The following is a 20,175-nucleotide window of genomic DNA, read 5'->3' on the forward strand; positions in this document are numbered from 1 at the left end:
TTGTTATTATCTCTAGGCACAATTCTGTAACAAAACATTGCTCCTTATTAAATCCGCAAATACAGTTTGATGTATTAGCAAAACTTCACAGACCTTTTTGTGGATTCTTGATCCCTAACCAATAAATAAATAAATAAATTCCCTTTCACTTATAGTGGTTCTTTGATGTAGGATGGGCATGGCCTACAAGATTAGGCTTATGGATGGGCATTACTAGAATCAATATTGAATTGATCTAAATGGAGAAAACCAGAGTTGGACGTTTTCTCATTGAGTGAGTTCTAGGTTTTGCTAGAGTTTATAGAGGGTGTGATGCAATGTTTTGACTCCCACCTGAAATTACACATCCCATACACAGACTAGCTCATCATTCCCAAACTGCCAAAGGAACTGCCCCAACAAAACTCTGTTCAATAGATGCACATTCTACAACCCTATAACCCCCTCCTTTCTATTTGACTAGATTGAACTTTCATTTCAATTCCCTACCTTCGCCATAGTTGTCAAGGCAACACCTAGGTGGTAAGGTGCCCTTGGAGGCCCGCCTCGCATAATCGCCAAGAAGTTTTCTATAGCGTGTTTTAAAAAACCTTTATATTCTTAATTTTTTGAGGTTATAATTATAAAATAGACATTTTTAAACTAAAATATTCATTTTGTGTGTTTATATACTAATTTCTTTTTATTATTTTCTTATTTGTTAGGGTTTAATCAACACAAACATTGCTAAATGCTGTATTGAACCCTCAAAGACTTCAAAACCTGAACAATAAGTAAGGAAGAACATAAAATGTTGTCCAGTCAACACATTTTCTTCTTTTTCCTCTTCCACCTTTTCTTTTCTTCTTTTCCTATAACAGAAATAGGGGTTCAGCCCCTATATTTTTTTAATTTTCTTTTATTTCTTCTTTTTCTTTTCATGAATATGTTGGATTATGTTGATTTTCTATACTTCAACATGAAGTTTACAGTTATGAAAATTATGGATATTTATTAAGAAAATATGATTATGGAACCTAGAGAACTACCTTAGGATACATGTTTTTACTTAAAAAAAATCCATTGCCTAGGCAACTAGGCGACAAGGCGCCCCCCTGTCGCCTAGCCTCACCTTGGCGCCTTGAAAACTATGACCTTCACATGCATAGTCATAATTAGTTCTCCATCTGATTTTCTACTATTTCTGGAAGCCTAGAATCCTGCAACAATGACATAGGGGAAATCAGAAGGCTTGACAGGCACTTATGGTTAAAGTAATCCTACTACTCAAATAGCAAATATAGTTTCCCCTAATGAGAGGTCCAAGATGAGTGAAAGGAAGTATCCAATCCCACAAGCCTCCTTGCACGTTCTTTTATAAAATTTACAACCTTTGTTCTTACTGCCAATACCAGATCTTAAGCACTCTTAACACTGCTTCAAAGAGCCCAAGAATGCTGTTACGATTGAAATATGATCAAGGGCACAAAATCGTTCTTTTTTTCAGCAAAATGTAAATGAGATATAAATGGAGCTAGACATTTTCACTTAAAATTCATGATGAAATGCAATTTCTCTAAATCTCACAAAGAACCTATTCAGTACCTCCACCACCAAAAATGAATACTAGAGGATGATCTCCATGGCATAATCCATTTTAACATGTTTCCTTCTTTTTCTTTTCCCTTCTTTTTAATTTATATAGTAAAACACTTAACTCTTTAGGTTTCTATTAATTTATTTCTGTTGTATTAGATTTACATTTCCTAGAGATCTCTCAGCTTTCCAGGGCAATGGTTTATTTCACATTTCATTATACCAATTCTTTCTTATTTTGAAATTTCAATTTTTTTCATCCCAGGGTGGTTGAGGGAAGCGACGATGGGGGCTCCAGCTGGTATGTTTTGGATAAACAAATGTCTCAGATATTTACAAAGCGCTTCCAACGTAAAACGTTTAAGATTGGATCGACACACCGCCTTTCTAATGCATTTAGGTAAATATATACTCAAAACCAATCCACATATAATCTTTTATATTCTTGGCATGGTATAGTCTTAGAATTATATCATAATGAGAATTTGCAGGTTCAGGTTTCTGGCAGTTCGTAATGCTCAACAAACAACACGATTGCAAATTGGCAGCATTGACCTCTTTGCTAGAACCAGTTAGTGTTTCTCTTTAGTACCAGAAAAAAGTTGGTGTTTCTCTTGTACATGTAAAATTATTTTAAGTAATGTTTCCAGTATTTCATAGTGGCTGTCTTACTGTTTTCTATCAGTCATAAATGCTGACGAAAGTTCTATTGGTAGAGTTCTGGTTGAACATTGGCTTATTAAATAAAATTCCAGATTCCTCAAATGTATTCTGATTGTATAATGATATTGTCCAATATATCATTATATACTGTCACATGGACACCTCGGAGCCAGGCCATCACCAGCACAACAATAATGGTCCTAACGGCATTGAGGGCAAGCTGACTAAGGGAGATGTTGTAACAGTTTAGGAGCTCAGAGACAAGAGAGGGCATGGGGAACCTAAGGCCGAAGTGGAGGTAGTGCTCGTGTACGCACATCTCCCCCTCATCCAGCAACCAGGGCCTATCACCTACATTAGGGACTCTAAGCCTATATCCCCTTGGAATATGGTACAACTTAGCAAGAGATTTCACTTTCTCTATGCTAAGTTCGCAATCCAAGTCAAAGCGCGGATAGCACATCTATGGATGGCAATTTCGTAGGAATTTTCGGGTATCTGACACGTCTCGACCCTAATAGGACTAGTTTATCAAAACCCTATAGGGTTTGGGATTTTAGATAAAAACTCTATAGGGTTTGGGACGGATTTGGGTTTTGACTTTAGGGTATCCGATACCCGATACCCGGGATGCATAAATATGAACCTATTATATTATATATCATGCACAAATTTATGAATTTTAAGTACTAAGATAATTATTCTATTCTTAATATTTTATTTGTATAAACTTTTTGGAATTAAAATCATCATTTGATGTAAATTTGGATTTTGATAGTTTATTTCATTTAGTTATAAAATGCTAATTTTAAATATTATTTCTTTTAATTTTTAGTTGGAATTGTTAATCATATACATGTATTGATTGTTTTGATGAATGCAAAAGTTAATAAAATCTATTTTATTTCATTAAATAACACAAAAGGCGAGATGGCTTAGTGGCTTAAAGTAGTGTTAACAGATTCAGTGCTATCATTAATCAATTCAGGTTCAAGTCACACTATAAGCATTAAGATTTTTTTTTAGTAGAAAACATTTGGTCAAGGGGTTTAAGTTTGGGAATGGGTAGGGCAATTTGCACAGTTACCCTACTCATTGCCATTTCTAAGCACATCAGTGTTACGCCTCAGGCCTTGGCCTTGGCTACGTCCTTAGGGCTCGACTCTTCGGCCTCATCGCCCTCCACCACTTCAGGTGACATTAAGGCATCGGTAGCTACACCGCCCCTCGGCCTCGTAGACCTAGTACTCTCATTGTGAGATTCACCGCCCCTCCGCTCACACTCGACGCCTCCAGGAGCAGTCCTCTCCCTCAGTACTTGGACCTCGGACTCACTATCATGACTCTCACTACTATTACTAGATGAGGTGGAACGAGACGAGCTAGCGCCTGAGAGATCAGGAAACTCAAAGCACTCGGGACTAGAGTTTGAGTACGACATGGCTAAGGGAAAAAGTCCTTTACCTAGTAGCTGAAGCCAAGGAAGTAGGCTAAGGGTTTGGCTAAGAAGGTGGTCAAGGTCTTGGGAAGCTTGAGTGGTAGCAAGCAAATGATAGCCACCGCACCGGTGTCCCTATTTAAAGAAGAATGGACAGTCCAGATCGATTTGATCCAATAGCTGCGGAGCAGTTGACCTGACAGCCCGAACTGACGTATGACACATGGCATCAACCTCGGGAATGCGAAACGATGTTGAGCGAGTCGTCCGGTCTGCCCGTTGACCCCAGGTTTGAAGTGACTCAACCTGGGCGACCCGATGCCTGTCTCGCGTACGGTCACGACCAATCGACGCCGACACCCGTCTCGCACACGGCCACGACAGACCAATCCATCGCCCGTCCCGTATACGGCAACAATCAGTTGTTGTCGATGCCTGTCCTGCACACGGGTCCACCATGACACCCATGAAGCACACGGCCGAGGAGCGCAAGCATCTCACACCCGTACGAGGCACAGTACCTAGCCCTTAGCCCTCCATAACCCTCCTAATAGGCGGAGTCAACTACGAAGCAGCAACCACTAGACAACCAAGGGAAGCCCTTAGGAGCCGAGGCCGACGCCTCCATGCTCCTAGACGATGATCCCTTCGGCCAAGCTGAGGTCCTTGCCTAACACGCCATCCAACGCCTCCCAGTGGTATCGTTGCACTCTCTTCAGTCAAAGTCGAGGTCTCCACTTAGTTCTCCGCCAAACCTTGTCCGTTATGGCATTGAGAGTGGGGGCAAATGATGTAGGTGCATGTGGCAGGGCCTAGGATGGTGCCACGTGGCATCGGCCGGATGCAATTCTGGTCGTCCGTTGCCAACCACTCCTAAGGCAAAGTCAAGTATAAATAGAGGTGCCACTCTCCAGGTAAACCACATTGTTCATTCCAACTCTCTTTCTCTCGAGTGACTTCATCTAATCTCTCACCTCGGACCTCATCCAAATTCTCTCACGTACTTGATTAACTTGACTGTCGGAGTCTCCACCCTAGGATAACACCCAAGGCCTCTAACGTGTTGGTCTCTTGCTCACAGGATTGGACACATCGGCCTCGGTTAAAAGAAGCACATTTACTTTGTTGCCCTACCCATCCTTGGCTACAACAGCGAAGGAAAAGGCTCTCAGGAAAGCTGCAAGAGACATGGCTGACGCCTTAAGATGCCTTTTGTCAAGATCTCCTATTTGATACATCAAATGTTTTTGTACGGGTGATCACAAGGGTGAGAGACTTCTTTGCACATTTCTTATTCATTTAAACAATTAGGATTTTTAACACAAATTTGAGGTTTTGTTTTACATTACAAACTTTCTAATAGTCTTGAACTAAACATCTAAAAATATGGTCATTTCCTCTATAGTTTTAGAGTTTTCCCTATTTTAATTGATTTTTTTTTCTTGAATGAATGAAAAATACTCATGCCTTCCCCTGTACCTCCATTATAGATCAAGTGCAAATAGGAAATTAAAGACCATTTTTTCCAGCAAGCACATCCAAGTAGTTTCTCTTTTGTGCAGGATATTTTGAATGATAAAACATTTGAGATTAGCTTCTGAAATAAACCATTACATAGAATACATACACTAATGAAGTTTGGGGAATGAGCCATATCTCTCCTCAGTAATTTTTAGAATCCATACATAGAATCCAAGTAGCCTCTCTTTGTTGGCTGAGTTCATCGATCTAACTGGTCAAATATTAAATTTTCTTTTCACTTCTTCAGATCCTGCATAACTTTTCCTTTAACTGCTACATTTTGCCCATGTGCCCACAAGGTCCTGTGTCCCCTATTCCCTTGTTTTTCGCATTGATCGATTGCTGAGAATAAATTCAGGCATTGGACCAGGTTTTCAAATATTACTTGTGCTAACTGCTAATTGAGTAGCATTGTAGAGGCTATTTTTCCATTGCTTTCCACTTAATTTCCGGTCTTATTTTTACGCCTTTTTCCTTAATATAACGTTGTAGCAATACAAGCTATCAACTTGTATGTAAAGTTCTATACGTTTGTTACACAAACACAGGGAAGGGGGCTGTTTTGGAATAACTAGGTCAATCCAAGAATCCTGGATCCAGATAATCTCCTTTCATGCCTTGCCAATGAATTCCACATCAAACAAAAGAATTGAGTCTGGAGGAATGATACAGGAACCTGTACCATGAAAGACATCATATTAGAGACATACCAAAACTTCTTTACACTGCCCTTCATACATTTAACATATCTCAAAAATCAACAGTAGATGTACCTACACGTAGGCACTGGTAATCATAACAGTTCTGAAACTAAAGAGAAAGCTCACCTCCTTTGCACCCTGCTCCTCTCATGCCATATCCAAGTTCTGGAGGAAGTTTTAACGTGCGTTTCCCTCCTGAAATATTAGTGGACATGGACGAAAGTTGAGAATTCGTGGTACCTGAGATAACATTACAGTATTACACTGGAAAGGTAATGCCTTCTCAACTATCTCAAATTATCAAACCTGCAAACATGGGAGGAATTCCATCACCACCTAGAATGCCTTGGTCCCACCCCTTGATGACCTGTAAACATTTTTTTTTTTGGTGCAAAAGATACAAACAACTGGTTCTCAGACAGGAGAGAGCTTGATCAAATATAAAAACAGCAAGAGCGTTGCTACTAGTCTCCAAATTACATAAAACAAATAAATAAAAACTTCTTACATACTTCTATCTGAAATATGATGCCAAATTCTGTGCATATATATCAACAATATGCTTGAGTTTCAGGAGTTTATATATATATATATATATTGATAAAAGAGAGACCAAGGAATCCATGGTTTTTGCTGCCTGCAATGATTCAATTAAACTACAGCTTCATGACTTCATGATTCATTCTGTGCGTGTGTATTTACATACAATTTAAGTAGGGAAGTGGTTCTTCCTAAAATAAATAAATAGAGATGGTAAAATCTACTCGTGTCATTCACTTTTTACATGTTTATGCAAAAGTGTATAATTACTAAAACAACTCCCATCAGCCTCGTGTACAAGGACAGAAACTATGTTGGACAGTTTTTGTATGCCCTTAGCTTCAATCAATTCTGATGTACTCGTGATATTTAATGTAAATAAATGAAGTACATGTTTGATTCATGTTCAGTGGTATGCTTCTGTGTAAAACCCTAAAACTGAACACTTAATGAGGCTTGTGTTGGTTTTGAATGTTCACAGCCATTGGATAAGTTTGGGGAGATTTATCCTACCAAAGCTGACACTGGTGTGCTGCCAATTGTTGGGGTGGCTTGTCTCAGCCACTAGGGTGAGACCCAAGGCACATGCAGTGTAGGATAATTGAACCCTTGAACTGGACCAGATTTCCAGTATTGCCCTAGACCTTGGAGATAGATGAGCAAAAATGGAAAGTTACACCCGACCCCTAGACCCGATTATGGTACTGCACTAGGTGTCGGATTAGGCTGTCTTTGATATGCCAATCAGTGAGATCCTTAGCGGGGGTCAAAACCTGGATATGTTGGGATAATTTGAGAATTCATCTGAGTGGATGATCATAGTGACGGGATCAGCCCCTTTGTTGGACAAAGGTAATGATCGGGGATGCACTCTCTCTGATGGAAACCAAACTGGCGGCAGTTGATTTCAATCGTTGGAATTTTGTTTTGCAAAATTTATATATATGATATATATTTAAGTATGGTTTCAAAATGTTTGCAAATGGTTTTAATTCCTGGAATCCATGTGAGTAGAGAGTGCAGCATTGTTCCTTGCAGCCGAGAGAGATGTCCTCTCTTGTCGGGCAGTGTTTGATCATTATGGGCTGAGAGGTTAAGTGTAAGTCCATTTGGGATAATACCTGATGGGCTAATCTTGCACCTACCCACAGTCCCTGGGTTTTTATAAGATGGCTTGGCCCAGGGACCACTTAATGTAAGTGTTGGGCTCATAGGGTCCATATGATGGGCTTAGGGGTTCGTTGGGCTTTCCAGTGAATTCGGCTAGGCCTTGCAATAAAGGCTGGGCCGAACCCATGTGGCTGGTGTGTAGATCAATGCTTGGGTCCCACGCCATACAAAGAAGCCCAACTAGGCAGCAGATTGAAAACTAATTGAGCATTGATTACTTAATGGGCCAAAAGCCCATTTCAAACTGAGCTGATGTGATCACCCACTTATGGGGCGGATCTAAGATTAAGGTTAGCAAAAGGATTGGGCTTTTAACCTAATCCACTCTTGAAGACCAAATTCAAATCAGATTTGAATCTGGTAACCTCTTGATAAGATTAGGAGTAGGCTAACCTAATCTACAGATAGGATTAAGATTATCCACATCCAAATACAGATTTGGATTAGGATAACTCCTAATGGGATTAGGAGATTTCTTAATCAAGAAGATAGAGGAGAAACCCTAAGGATGATTAACAGAATTCAAACCTAGGGTTTAAGCAGAAAATTCTCCTGCGAATTGAGATAAGGATCTCATACACTCCAAAGAGAAGAGAATCAGCATTCGCCATCTTCATCTCAAGAGTTCTCCTCCAGTCGCCGCCATTCACTACAAGATTCGATCTTTGAGAAGAGGAAATCAAGATATCAGTTCTTGATATCAGTTTTCCAAAAGAAACTGATCAAGTTCGGTGCTCATTGTTTCCAGAGGATTCTTCTGAAGAATTCGGTGTGTAAGACGCACTCTGCTGGTTCCGTTCCACAGTTGTTGTGCCATCTTCAGCAGGAGCGGATCTTGGTGTCTTCTCTAGGCGTGAACACCAACTTTGGGAGATATTATTTCTCTGGATCTGGTATAATCCCTCCCTTGTCTTTTGGTTTAGATCTGTTTCGGTTATGGTTCAAGTAGGATCCTTGAATATTGTATTCTAAATTTAGGGAATATGATTTCCAGTTGGAAGAAATGTAGGAAATTTTTGAAATTCATCCACCCATTCCGCAACCTTTTTGGCGTCCATACGATAGATCCTACCATTTTTTCAATATAGCATAAGGGATAAGGAAGGGGATTATCCATTAGTATCCATTAAGACTATTGATTCAGGTTAGTGTTTAAAGAGAAAACATGAGGTGAGGTCTCAAGGCCTCTGGATGCATGAGGTTTTGGACCATCAGGAAAGTCAAATTTTTCTAAGATGAACACAAAAAGATGAAGAAACCTCTATAAAAGGACTCTAGTTTCATATATAAAGAAATTATAATTATTCTGATCATCCATGTAAAAAACAAAGGTTTTTCTTTTTTCGGTGTACAAAGAAAGTATAAACAAATAAAGTTTAAGCTGCAAGATTGCCTCAATTTAAATTGACCTTTTTCTCTTTGAAGAGTAGCAAAATCAACCAATTGGTTTGTAATGGAAATTATAAAGGAACCTTCAATTTTAATTGTAATAGAAGGCTGTAAATAAATCATGAAGAAAACAGAAATGCAAAACTCTTCCCCCAAGGCAAGGGATCCATCTTCTCCTCCATCCCCCAAAATTAAAAAAAAAAAAAAAAAAGATTTGAAAAAAAAGGGTCTTCCTGTTGGCCTGCAGTCCTACATTAACTCTTTCTTAGAAAACTCAAAATAAATTTATGACTTTGTTGTTGTGAGCAAGGATAGATATAGCATCGTTAAACAAAAAGGACAGAATAGCATGTTTTTTTTTTAAAGAATAAGGCATATAAGCTGAGTTTGAATTAAATATACTACATAAACCTTTCTCAGCCTTTTAGCTAAGATCAAGTGTAGAATTAAATAATAAATACACTACTTTCACCAAAAAGAAAAAAGAAAAGAAAAGAAAAGAACTTAGATATGCTATAGTCAATCCTTGAAAATCTTAGGGAAACTATAGAATCAACCCCACCTATGATCTTACTATCACTATCTTAGTTGAGTGACAGAAATATATGACCTGCTCCTTCCAATCTTCCCCAAAATATAGATCACCAATAGAAGATTTAACATTTAAGAGGCTCAATAAAACTAGGAGATTTACTAATCTCTCTGCATAATACAAATAGGCAGGCCTACAAATAAATTAGTAGAATAATAGAAAAACAAAAGACTAGTAAGTTACCATTATATCACAGGGCCATTTTTTCTAGGGAAGTTGATGGTTCACTCCCCTCAGAAATTTTTATTGGTTTTCTAAAGGTATTGTCCCAAATCCCCACCTATGCTACCCCCCCCATGGATTGTACAAACTCATGTTCTTGTTCTATAAGAATAAGAACATGGCACATCCCCATTTCTCACACGCTACCAGTCTCCATTTGAAATATTAAGACCATGAATCAAAGCTTTTGGTTCTATTCATAATTCTCCATCAAAGATGTTTAGTGCTTGTATTTATTAGAATTTATCATATGATATTGATTGATTTAGTATTTTTCTTATGATGTTCTTAATTTCATTTGATGATCTTTCTATTAAGAATAATTGTTCATAACAAGTGCTTTTTTTCAAAAAGAAATTTTCATTTATATATGCTCAATTTATTATCTTTTTTTTTTTTGCATTAATTACTAGTTACTAGCTCTTGTAGGAGCCATTCAAATGGTTGATTAAAGCAATACTAAGATAGGCATTATCTCTTAGCATAAAAGATTAAGAACATCGCATTTGAAAAATGTAGAGAACACTGATGTGGGCCCCACAGCTGTGATCCCACTCTGTCCGTAGGGTAGAATGTAAGGAATGAGATCTCATCCCAATTAATTCCAATTCCCATCTAAATCTCATTCTCATTCCTTGTGGAATGGCATTCTTCAATTAGAGGGAATGGTCAATTCCCTCCCCTCTCTTAGGAATGAGATCTCATCCTAACTGATTCCAATTCCCATCTATCTAAACCAAATAGACTATAAGAATAGACCATTGGATTCAGATTCTGAAAGATTCTCATTCTAATTTGGATTCTGAGGGATTTCCGTTCTGATTCTGTTCACAATAAAAGCTATCTCAACATGGTCCCAACATGATTTATATTCACACATTTCACCATAAAACTAGCACCCATCATGAGACTATGATCCACCATGCATGTGATGTGTGGACATATATTATGTTGGAATGTGTTGCAACAGTTTTTTGTTATGAGCAGATCCAGCCCCCTATTTTTATGATGAGTCTCAGTCTCATAGTGCATGTTGATAGGGTGTTGGGAGTGTTTTGTAAAGAGGAGATCCGGACTTGAAGTAAACTGAAATGCAACTTTTGTCGGACCACGGTCAACGCAAAACCAAAAAAAAGTTGGATCCGATCGAATTAAACGTTAGGTTGAGGTTTAAACTTTAGAAAACACCAACCTAAAGTGAGGGGGTGTAAACCGAGTTGAGGTTTAACCATAACCAAATCCGAGTCCGAGATGTTGAATTTCTAATTCACGCAAGGTTTTAAATATTGATATGCCCGATACGTTGGTAGGGGGCATATTGGACATCGGTACTTTTTTTATTTTTTTCAAATTCAATTCAAGAGGCCGGTTGGTTTAATGTTCCTCCACCCCCTAAACCGGTCAAAACCCCAATATACTCTCTATAGGGGCGTTATTCCAGTTGTTATTTATATTTCAGTTTTATATTGTTTTATGTGTTATGTAAATACCAAGGGCAGATTTGTCCTTTCATGTAACTAGCATAACCTATAAATACTAAATAGAAGTGGCGGCGGCAGAACATTCAGATTATGTCCTCCATTTCAATTTTTGTGTTCTACTGCTCTTTCTCTACTCTTTCTCCTATCTCCTCTACCTTTTTTCTCCTTTTTCGAACCTAAAATCTATTAGGGTTCAAGGCTGATAGCAGTCTTGAACATCTACTTGGTATCAGAACAAGGTTAGGGTTTCTCATGTGAGTTTAGTCTAGCCGACCACATGAGAATCCCCTAGGGCTGGAAGCTGAGAAAGTGGAGTTCGTGGACTAATTCTTGGAGATCGCCAGAGAGTTTAGCAGTTGTTGAAGACTTGTCATGGTTGTAGAGTGTTGGTGATCAGGAAGAATCAAAGAAGACTACGGTTCGGGTAACCTTGGAAGGCAACGGACATTTCTTTTCTTGTAAGTTATTTATTTTCCAAGAGAAGTACTATCAGAGAGGATAGGTTGGACCTATCTAGAAAGGGTAGCTGAACCATTATAGGGTTTTCTCCCTTCTATTCTCTAGGGTTTTACAGCAAACCCTACTGTTGGGACGAACTACCTTAGGGTTCTTTTCTTCTACTCTAGGGTTTGAAAGTGTTCCTGCGGCAAACCCTAATAAGCTTGTGGCAAGCCCTAATGTTAGAATGAATCTTGCGATTTACCTAGAACTGTCATCAAGTTTTGTTAGCATTGATCAGCTTTTAGGGTTTCATATTAACTCTACTGCAAGTCTATCTGTACGGTACTGCTTGGAATGTGCAACAGAAATGTTTTCTTTAAGGACTGATTAAAACCCTAATTCTGCCAAGCATATCAGACCTGCTTCTAAGCTGATTTTTCAGATCCTTTTGGGGTTTTTGAACTCTCTTAAGAGGTGAGAACTGTACGAACTGCTGCTGTTGTGTTTGCTAGTTGGTTTCAGATCAGATTTATACCTGTTTTGTGCACATACACTGTGAATACAGATTGGTCCTACACTGTTTTGATTGTGATTGGTAGTCCAAGTGCTGTTTTTTGAGACTTGACCGAGATGGAGTTTAAAAATCAGGTAGAAGGCAGTTTTGGGAACAACAGTTATGGTAGTGTTTCTGAGACAGGTGGTTAGATTACAACTGTAATGTTTGATGGATCAAACTATTTGGAATGGGCCCAATCAGCCGTGATGGCTATTGGGGGAAGAGGTAAATTAGGGTACCTCTTGGAAGATGTGAAAGAGCCCCTCAAGGGAGACCCTACGTATACCAAGTGGATCCAAGAAAACTACTTGGTTATGACATGGCTGTGTAATGCAACATCATATTAGCTGAAATTACTTGTGGGCAAAGACAGCTAAAGAGATATGGGATGTTATGAAAGAAACTTATTCCCAACCCCTTAATTTTGCCAGAGCATATGAATTGAAATTTGAAGTGAAAAACCTTAAACAAGGAGATAAACCGATTTCAGTATACTTCTCTACCTTGCAAGACTCTTGAGTGAGAGGGTCCCAAAGATGCACAGATATATAGAAAGTAGGTCGAGACAAACCGGGTGTTTGAGTTTCTGGCAGGCCTAAATTCAGAGTATGATATTGTACGGCAACAAATTTTGACTAGAGATAGTGTGACTCTCTCTCAGGCATACTCCTTAATACATAGTGAAGAGACCAGAAGGAAAGTTATGATGCAACCTCAGCCTCTCACACCAGCCTTTGTAGCTGTCAAACCCAAATCAGGGGGTGATTCAAAGAAGGACAGGAGGAAGGAAGACAAAAAGGATGTGGTATGTGAACATTGTAAGAAACCCAAACATACAAAAGAAACATGTTGGAAACTGCATCCTCACTTGGTTTCGGCAAAGTTGAGAAGCAAGAAGGGCAATGCTCATGTGGCCGTGAACACTAATTCAGCATCCTCATCTGGCACAAGAGGAACACCTTTAGAGACCTTAGCTGCAGTTCGGGCTGCCCTAATACAGTTAGAAAAGGAAGTTGGAAATTCAGCTCAGCCACCGCAGTCACCATCAGCTCCTACCACATCTGCCTTCGCACATTCAGGTACTCGAGCTTCAGCCTACCATGCCTCAGCTCCAGGTACTACTGAACCTTGTTGGGTAATAGATTCAGGTGCATCCGGCCACATGACTAGCTTGCCTTCACTGTTTACCACTTACCATTTGTTTTCTGGTAAGGATGAAGTATCTATTGCTGATGGCTCCCTGGTTCCTATTTCTGGGAAGGGTGACATCAAGTTATCAGATACTATCTCCCTGTCATCTGTTTTGCACGTTCCTAAGCTTGATACTAATCTTCTTTCAGTCAGTAGTATTACCAAGCATATGAACTGCTCAGTAACCTTCTTCCCTGACCGATGTGTTTTTCTAGACTTGGAGACGAAGAAGGTGATTGGGACTGGCCGTGAGACATGGGATCTATCTGCTCGGGGAGAGGTCTCGTCAGGAAGAGTCAATAGAGAAGATGTCATTTGTTTCTCAGAGTGTGAGTCCGGTTATGCTTTGGCATAACCAATTGGGTCATTTGTCATTTCGGTCTCTAAAGAGTCTGTTTCCTGCTTTATTTGAGTCTATTGAGTTGTCTCAGTTGCAGTGTGAAAGTTGTGAGTTTGCTAAACATTGTAGAAAGTCTTATTTATTGAGTAATAATTCTTTTGATATTATGCATATTGATGTTTGGGGGCCTTATCACATCCCTTCCATGGGTGGGTACAGATATTTCTTGTTATATGTTGATGACCATACCCGTTTTTCTTGGGTTTATCTCATGCGTTCACGAGATGAGGTTCCTGCCCTGACCCAAAACTTTCACCAAATGATCCTAACCTAATTTGATGCCAAGATCAAAGTTCTTAGATCCGATAACGCAAAGGAATACTTTGCTAAACCATTGGCATCTTACCTTCTTAATCATGGGGTTATACACCAGAGCTCTTGCCCTCATACACCTCAGTAGAATGGAGTTGCAGAAAAGAAGAATAGGCACATCTTGGGGGTGGCTAGAAGTCTTATGTTTACCTCCAATGTCCCTATTCGCTTCTAGGGTGATGCTATCCTCACGGCGGTATATCTTATTAATCGGGTTCCTTCTCGGGTCCTTGATATGAGAACTCCTTTTTCCCTTCTATACCCAAGTGAGGAGTTGTTTTCTATTCCCCTTAAAACATTAAGTTGTACCTGCTTTGTTCAGCTTCTCGGACCCCATCACTCCAAGTTCAAACCCAAGGCCTGCAAATGCATTTTCCTTGGTTATGCACAAACTCAAAAGGGTTATTGTTGCAATGATTCTGTCTTAGGGAGGAAGTTTGTCTCCATGGATGTCACTTTCTTTGAGGAGACACCCTATTATCCTCGGGTTTCTCCTCAGGGGGAGAGCAGTGAGAGTGGGGGTTTGAGTCCTTTTCTTCAAGGGGAGAGCAGTGAGAGTGGGGAGTTCCTTTACCTATTCCATTAGCCGATGAGAGCTGCAATGGTGAGGGTGGTCAGAGGGATCAGGAGTTGAGGGTCTATCACAGGCGATGTAGGCAGGTTGATCCCGATCATTAGCAGTCCAGGCCAGCTCCAATCTCATATGCAGCTCCAAGTCCAGGTATTACAGTCCCAGGGCCCACAGAGACTTCCTCTATTGTTTTTATTTCACCTCCTGCAGATGACCTTGACCTTCTGATTGTCGTCCGTAAAGGGAAACGACATTGTACCACATCTACAGCCCATTGTATTTCCCAGTTTTTATCCTATGATCACTTATCTCCTACCTACAGGTCCTACCTTAGTTCCGTTGCCAATGTCCCTATTCCAAGAACAATGCAAGAATCCCTATCCGTCCCAAAATGGAAAGATGCAATGCAGGTTGAGATGGATGCCCTGTTGAAAAATAACACCTGGGAGCTAGTTGATCTGCCCAAAGGAAAGAAACCAGTTGGCTGCAGATGGGTATTTACCGTGAAGCACAATGCAAATGGATCCATTGAGAGGTATAAAGCTCGGTTAGTTGCAAAAGGGTTCACCCAGACTTATGGTATATATTACTTGGAGACCTTTGCCCCGGTAGCCAAGATGACCACCATTCGAGTCCTATTATCCCTTGCAACAAGTCACACTTGGCCTTTATACCAAATGGACGTGAAAAATGCTTTTCTGAATGGAGACCTACATGAAGAGGTTTACATGTGTTTGCCTCCTGGATTCTATGATGCAGAAACAGGTAAGAAGGTTTGCCGGCTCAACAAGGCTTTGTATGGTTTGAAGCAGTCACCTAGGGCTTGGTTCGATAGATTCAGACTATCCCTTGTGAAGTTCGGTTACGTATAGGCCCAATCAGATCATACTCTATTCATCAAGAGGGTAGAGTCCTCCTTGACACTACTTGCAGTATATGTTGATGATATTGTGGTGACAAGGAATGATAGCCATGAGGTTGAGTCCCTTAAACAGCTCATTCATCAAGAATTTGAGGTGAAGGACCTTAGTGTACTTCGGTATTTTTTGGGTATTGAGGTTGCTAGATCCAAACAGGGGATCTTTATCTCTTAGAGGAAATATGTCCTAGATCTGCTGGCAGAAACTAGAAAGTTAGGTGTCAAGCCTGCGGATACACCCATTGAACAGAACCACAGGATTAGTGCAGAGAGTGGGGAGCCTCTTGAAGACAAGGTTATGTTCCAACGATTGGTAGGAAAGCTCCTATATCTCTGCCTCACTCGGCCAGATATTACTTATGTTGTTAGTGTTGTCAGCCAGTACATGCATTCTCCTAGAACCACACATCTTCTTGCGGCAGAAAGAATATTATCATACTTGAAGAGATGCTCGGGTAGGGGTATATTGTTCAAGAACAATAACCACATGAAGGTGGAGGTCTATACGGATGCCGATTGGGCTGGGAGTGTTGATGACAGAAGGGCTACCTCAGGATATTGTGCTCTTGTGGGAGGTAATCTTGTCTCTTGGAGAAATAAGAAACAAAGTGTTGTCTCCCGATCTAGTGTTGAAGTAGAATATAGGTCAATGGCTAACGGAGTGGCTGAGATCTCTACTTGAGGAGTTGGGTATTGAGTATGAGAAGCCCCTGATGCTGTATTGTGATAATTAAGCAGCTATTAATATAGCGCATAATCCAGTGCAGCATGACAGAACCAAACACATTGAAGTTGACCGACATTTTGTACGAGAGAGGGTCTCATCTCAAGAAGTATGCCTTCCTTACATCACATCCAATATGCAACTAGCAGATATCCTCACTAAAGCCGTTTCAAGAAAGAAGTTAGAGATGGATCTATCCAAGTTGGGAATGATAAACATTTATTCCCTACTTGAGGGGGAGTGTAGAGAACACTGATGTGGGCCCCACAGTCGTGGTCCCACTCTGCCCATAGGGTAGAATGTGCCCTAGTCATCCTAGGGTTAGCTAATGGTCAATCTGTTACTCCAGTTGTTATTTATATTTCAATTTTATATTGTTTTATGTGTTATGTAAATACCAAGGGCAGATTTGTCCTTTCATGTAACTAGCATAACCTATAAACACTAAATAGAAGTGGCGGCGGCAGAACATTCAGATTATGCCATTCCTTTCAAATCTTGTGTTCTACTGCTCTCTCTCTCTACTCTTTCTCCTCTCTCCTCTCTCCTCTATACCTTTTTTCTCCTTTTTCGAACCTGAAATCTGTTAGGGTTCAAAGTTGATAGCAGTCTTGATGCTTGTATTTATTAGAATTTATCATATGATATTGATTGATTTAGTATTTTTCTTATGATGTTCTTAATTTCATTTGATGATCTTTCTATTAAGAATAATTGTTCATAACAAGTGCTTTTTTTCAAAAAGAAATTTTCATTTATATATGCTCAATTTATTATCTTTTTTTTTGCATTAATTACTAGTTACTAGCTCTTGTAGGAGCCATTCAAATGGTTGATTAAAGCAATTATTTATCTCTAATAAATAATGATATGATTCTTAAGCAATTATTATATAACCGAACCACCTTCATGTTGTATGCTAGGTGTTCATCACTTCATCTAGTGAATTCATTTAGATTTAGTCTACCACCACCCACCCACCTCTGCGCCACCAAACCAGGTGAAACATTCTGTTTCAGGTACTGTCTTCCGTATACATTATAGAAGCAGTTAATGTAAAATTAAACAACAGAAGGATTTTAGAATCACGAAACCTCACGCGCTTTTAAAGCAATGGTTTGATTCTTTGAGAGAGAGAGAGAGAGAGGTATACCTCACCAACACCTACTCGAAAAGTAAGCGGCTTCCCACGGTTATAGCTGCTATCAAAAACCTTCCCATTTTCCAATTTTCCTACGTAATGTGCCTATATACAGCATCGGTCGAATTTAGAAATCATGAAGCCAACAAAAGTGCATAGTTTTAATCACATTCCAGAACCAAACTACATGATATGATGATTTAAAATGAATCTAAATAGTAAATGATAATAATAAAGCATTCATCTTCAAAGAAATCGGAGTTTTCACTTGTCTGCATACAACATTGCAATTCTGCTGGAAGGTGGAATAATGCCCGTCTGGTAATCATTAATTTTAACTATCTGGACGACATTACATCAAACAAATGGCAAACTGGGCAAGAAAATTTTGCAGTGAGAGCGGGAATGTTATTCTGGTTAGGAGAAACATGAAATAATTAGAAACAGAGTTACCTTGATGAGCTGGCCTTTGGTGGCTTCTGGACCAGTCCCAACTACTCTATCGCAATAGGCGAGGCCCGAAGGAGCAAGTGTGAGTTCGCACTGTGATTCTGCTGCGAACCCTTCTCGTGGTTGCTGAATAAAAGCATCGACTAGTCCCAAGCAGAAGCCGAGTTCGATTACTAGTCTTCTTGACAACCTGGAGCTTTCTTTCTGTTGCAGAGGGCGAGGGGGTCTGTCATGGCGGCGATGGGTTGAGATTGTTACTGTTGTTGGTTCTGTCGTGTCGAGGTCTCTTCTTCTTCTGGGTGTGCCTAGCTTCTTGAGACAGCAAGACCAGGGTGCAAACGCTGACGCGCTCATCTCCTCCAACCAAAAATTTCCTTTGAGATAGGCCTCAATATATTGTTATTTTGTTAGATATAATTATATAAATAGAGCGGGAGAAGCAGGAAAGGAAAGGCAACAAATCCTGACGGGGCCTTGGTTCTGGAGTCATGGAGTGGAAAGAGAGAGAGAGAGAGAGTCGTTAATAATGTGAGGTCCATGATGCCACGAAGTCAGGCTAGGATATGACCCGGAGCAATTCCGCCCATCCAATGGGCGGGCATGTCAGAAAAATCGCCCTGTCCAAAAATCAAAATATCCATTAGTGGATGATTACATTCATCCAATGGTTGATATCACATACTACACGTATAGGGTGGACCCCTTCCCCATTACCTAGACTCCCCACTAATTTAAATGACTCAAGCATAAAAGCTTCTTTTTTTTTTTTTTTTTGAAAGGAAACTAACTTTATTTATTTAGATTTTTTTTGGAAGATAAAATAATTATATCCTACGGATCCTAGCAAAATAATCATTTAAGACAAAAAACGACTGGGAGTGAGTTTTAGCTAGCTCGGAAACCTTATGGGCAGGGCAGTTAAAGTTTCTATTTACATTATAAAACTTAACATTAACAGAGTTCGAAATTAAATTCCTGGTTCTAGACAAAAGCAATTGGCAGGATCAGGGGAGATCTGCTTTTTTCTTCAAAGCCTTTACGATTTGTTGAGCATCCGAACTTATACATATTTCTTCGTAATTCCAATTGTGAAGCTCCATTAAAGCTTGCATAATCGCAAATAATTCAGCTTGGCCAACAGAAGTAGTTTGATTAGTTTGGCCTCCAATAATTTTTAGGCAGGATAAATTTTTAGATAGGATAATAATACCAAAACTAAATAAGGAATTGAAAATTTTCCCTGCATCAGAAAAAGATAATTAAATCAGTAGTATGTTGTGGGTTCATTTAATGAATCCATGGTTTGCTGTAAAGTTTGGTTAACAATATTGATGATTATTTGTGGCAAGATTTGTCTATTCATGAAACATTTCTCATTTCGAGCATATCAAATATGATAGCAGGCGATGGCTATCCACCATAATATTCTCAGAAAAAGTTGATTATCAGAAATTAGATTATATAAATTCTTTATACACGAGATCCAAGAACCTTGAAATATATTATGCAAATATAAGTTCCAAGGATTTCCAAAGAGAATAGCTTGAGAAAATTGACAATTAATAAAAAGGTGGGTTGAAGATTCCATATCATTATTGCAGAGTTTATCCAGAATTTCCACAGAGTAAATCTTTTACTAGGATAAAATCATTAACTACTCTCAAAAAAAAAAATAATTGATATCGAGAAGGAACAGAAAGTTTCCAGATTTTAAATAGGCAGAATTTAAGATCAGAGGAGATATTTGGAAGGGAGTTTAGTTGTTTTTTCTTGTATTCCTCTTTCACTGTATATTTGCCAGATTTATGACTTGTCCAGAGCCAAGAGATTTCATTGTTTGAAGGAAAGATAGGTGTTCTCAAAATTTTTGAAGCTTCATCTGTTGAAAACAGAGACCTAATTAGATTGATATTCCACTAATCTAAGGTAAGAAGATGTGAAATATTCATGTTCCTCATCTGAGGATCTAGGGGGAAGGAAATCTAAAAAAAAAAAAATCGTTGTTAGACTGAACCCAGGGGACCTGATGCACAAGGAAGGAAGAATTCTCATTTACTAGATATCCGCTTTCTAAGGTCAGTTCAATGAGCTTTGGGCAAATAACTTTCCAATGGATAGAACCTGAGGAAGCCATTGAATAGGGTATATGACTCTGGTTTTTAAGGAATTTTGTCTTCC

General features: G+C 39.3%; 2 protein-coding genes across 4 annotated transcripts in view; one reads left to right on the plus strand and one right to left on the minus strand.

Annotated features, from left to right (window-relative positions):
- Window positions 1-2,340, plus strand: part of PNG1 (peptide-N-glycanase 1) — a 61,456-nt gene extending 59,116 nt beyond the window's left edge. For both annotated transcript variants that reach the window (XM_019198189.2, XM_010262472.3), the window contains exons 16-17: window positions 1,841-1,975; window positions 2,067-2,340. In XM_019198189.2, coding sequence (XP_019053734.1) covers window positions 1,841-1,975; window positions 2,067-2,151 — 220 coding nt within the window. In that variant the 3' untranslated portion in view covers window positions 2,152-2,340. The remainder of the gene's footprint in view (window positions 1-1,840; window positions 1,976-2,066) is intronic.
- A 3,291-nt stretch (window positions 2,341-5,631) lies between these two features.
- On the minus strand, window positions 5,632-18,505 carry LOC104599774 (peptidyl-prolyl cis-trans isomerase FKBP13, chloroplastic-like). Of its 2 annotated transcripts, XM_010262474.3 has the most exons (5): window positions 18,001-18,497; window positions 17,560-17,652; window positions 6,205-6,265; window positions 6,025-6,093; window positions 5,632-5,873 (listed from the first exon to the last, which is right to left on the minus strand). In XM_010262474.3, the coding sequence occupies exons 1-5, from the start codon at window positions 18,349-18,351 to the stop codon at window positions 5,809-5,811; spliced, it is 639 nt and encodes a 212-aa protein (XP_010260776.1). In that variant the 5' UTR covers window positions 18,352-18,497; the 3' UTR covers window positions 5,632-5,808. The 2 variants fall into 2 exon arrangements, with proteins under 2 accessions (XP_010260776.1, XP_010260777.1); XM_010262475.3 differs by lacking the exon at window positions 17,560-17,652 and having other exon boundaries at window positions 18,001-18,505.
- Window positions 18,506-20,175: the final 1,670 nt, after the last annotated feature.

The sequence above is a fragment of the Nelumbo nucifera genome, chromosome 7 (assembly GCF_055504915.1).
Source record: "Nelumbo nucifera cultivar China Antique chromosome 7, China Antique-T2T, whole genome shotgun sequence".
Lineage (NCBI taxonomy): Eukaryota > Viridiplantae > Streptophyta > Magnoliopsida > Proteales > Nelumbonaceae > Nelumbo > Nelumbo nucifera.